This window comes from Marmota marmota, unplaced genomic scaffold, assembly GCF_001458135.2.
Source record: "Marmota marmota marmota unplaced genomic scaffold, marMar, whole genome shotgun sequence".
Classification (NCBI taxonomy): domain Eukaryota; kingdom Metazoa; phylum Chordata; class Mammalia; order Rodentia; family Sciuridae; genus Marmota; species Marmota marmota.
Window position 1 is genome coordinate 1 of NW_026012433.1, and position 2,723 is coordinate 2,723.

Below are 2,723 nucleotides of genomic sequence, written 5' to 3' on the forward strand. Positions count from 1 at the left end.
CCCCTCATCTGTAGCATAGGGATGATAATTACCCTGGTTTTTAGACAGTGATTTGGGGACTAAATAAGAGCATTCATTAAAGTATTTGGAACCATACCTGGATCTTCATGAATGCTGATTAATGACAGCTAGTACAATCATCACCATTCATTACTCTGCATCAAATGATTTCAAGATAAGAATGTTCTCAAATTCTCACAATGGTTCTGTGCCATAGAAGACACCTCTTCTATTTTAAAGATGGGGCATTTGAAGTAGAGGGTTAAGTGACTTGCTTTGCTGACCCCATATTAGGAGAGTATCAAAGCCAGAATCGATAGCAGTCTTTTGTCTGTCTGTTTCCACTTTGTCCCCCACCCCGCCTCTCCGGGTCAGCAGGTTCAAATCAACCAGGACCTCCAATGCTAAACAGATCTGTGATGGTGGCCCCTTGAGCTGGGGGACTTCTCTGTGCCTGTCCACTCACATCTCAGCAGATCTGTACAGGTCTGCTCAGTGGTTTCCAGCCGGGTTAGACGTTGAGTCCAGAAGCTGGTTAAGGATTAAGATTCATGGGCCCTACCACAACCTAGTGTACGTTGTGCCAGAAGTTTGAGGCCCAGGAATCTGTTTCTGAAAGCTCCTGCAGTGATTCTGATGAAGCCAGCCAGGCCTTCCTAGTCTTCTGGATGAAATCTGAAGCAAGCCTGGCAGCCAGGTTGCCTCTCTGCCCTAAGGGTCCTGCAAAGGTACCCTCCAGGGCGCCTATGCTCCCTGTCTTCCCATGGTCCTTCCACTCTCAGCAGTGATCCTGGGGAAAGCCGGATTTGGCCAGTGTGGCTTCACTGCCCATAAAATTGTAAATATGTGATTTTGTGATCCAATCCAATAGAACTTTCCCTAATATTGATTCTTTTTAATGAGATAAATCAAATATTTGGGAAGTTTGAAACATGCCCCAAATGTCTTCAACTCCAAACATGCCTTCTCCTCTTTGAGGTGGGAAGGGCCTTGGCTGTTAGCACAAGGTAAAAGCATCATTATTGTAATGCCCAACAGTAAGCAGATGATTCCCATTCAGGAAGGCCAGTGTGGTGGTTGACCCAAAAGTGATGTCCACATACTTGTGCGGTGGTTGGTGTGCAGGCGGCTGGTCCTCAAAGGTGGTACATGCACATAGGAGATGCCTGTCCTTTCTGACACTGTGACTTCTACGTTCAGCTTTGACACCAATTGACCAGGCCTCACGCTTATCATCAGCTGGTATTGGCCCTGGTGTCGCTGCAGCAGCTCCTCATAGGCCAGGGCAAAAGTCACTTCTGTGCCTGCTGCCAGGCTGGTGGAGATTTGGAATTTCTCTGATTCCCGGTCCCTGGGTAGGAAAGACAGAAGGGTGGGAGGGAATGGGATTTATGGAGGAGTAGGGGAGCTGTTAGATGCTGTGAAAGTTGACCTGGTTCTGCTTTTCTTCACCATTGTTTCAGTAGACCTAACTAGGTTTCTGGTTCAACTAAGTTCTCGACTCATAGACAGTCATGCAGGCATCCACTAATTAGCCTCTTTCCCTCCCACATTCCCCCTTTTAAACATTCTGCTTGAGAAATTATATGAAAGGTAGTTCACCCTTAAGTAAACTCATTCTGTGAAAATTTGAATCTAGAATGGGTTTGTTTTACAAAAAAAAAAAAAAAAAAAGTTTTCAATGTATGCCTCTTCCCCTTCAAAATAGCCCCTCACACAACCCCTCCCCTATGTGTTAGACTGAGCTTGTTTATATGGCTTTGACTCAGTTTTCAGGAGCCAAATCTAAACTTTTCCTGCAGGACAAAATTCTCTTGGAATCTGGGAGGAAATATTAAAAGAAGACAATGCCTTTCTGCCAACTGAATGAAACTCAGAAAACAGGATTCAATTTACAAAAATCTCACTTGCACATAGCCTTCCTGGAAGGAACAAATTCTTAAACAAGCTACATCCTGAGAGCAGGAGCAAAGTAGAAATGGTGAAATAAACTTCCATTTGTTGAAAACACTTACTATGTTGCATACTTTGATATTCATTAACTCTCATCATCTTCATTTAATCATATGAAGTACAGATCATTGTTCCCACTTTACAGAAGTAGCCCAGAGAGAACATGTCTCCCTTGATGATGAAGCTCAGAAGGCTTAGTCATATTCCGGAATGCATGGGGCCTTACCTGATGCCTACATGAGCAGCTGTCTTTCCCTGGTGATAGGCTTCCTCATAGATTTTCTTTGCTTGGCGCTTCTCTTTGACTTCTGCAACATAGACTTTATTGTTGATGGTCCTGATGGTACAGGAAAGAGAAGGGACAGAGGAGGCAGATAAAGAGAAAGAGATGATCAGAGACATGGGAAGACATAAAGAAGGAGGAGGAGAGGAATGGAAAAAAAGGGGAAGAACAAAATCATATCATAAAGCCCAAGTTTGAAAGGGAAGAAGAGAGGAGAGGAGAGGGAGATAAACCAGGGTGAAGTTATTACAATGATCTTCATTTTTCAGATGTGGAAATAGACACCACACAGCATATGATAGACCTAGTCTTATAATTTTGTATTTTTCAAGGTATTGAATGAGTTTTGTCTTTTGACACACAAGGTGTTTTTAGGTGATACATAACTGAACATTTTTTACTATTATTATTATTACATATTTTCTATAGCATTTATTTAAAAACATGACATTTTGAACCCATGAGCTCACAGATGTTTTACTTAAGA

General features: G+C 42.7%; 1 protein-coding gene across 1 annotated transcript; it reads right to left on the reverse strand.

The window, feature by feature from the left end:
• Positions 1 to 1,103: 1,103 nt before the first annotated feature.
• Positions 1,104 to 2,290, reverse strand: LOC125614962 (inter-alpha-trypsin inhibitor heavy chain H6-like; the record flags this gene model as incomplete). Its single annotated transcript, XM_048797786.1, has 2 exons — positions 1,104 to 1,351; positions 2,180 to 2,290. Coding segments are annotated over 2 exons (359 nt in total), but the record flags the coding sequence as incomplete, so codon positions are not given.
• Positions 2,291 to 2,723: the final 433 nt, after the last annotated feature.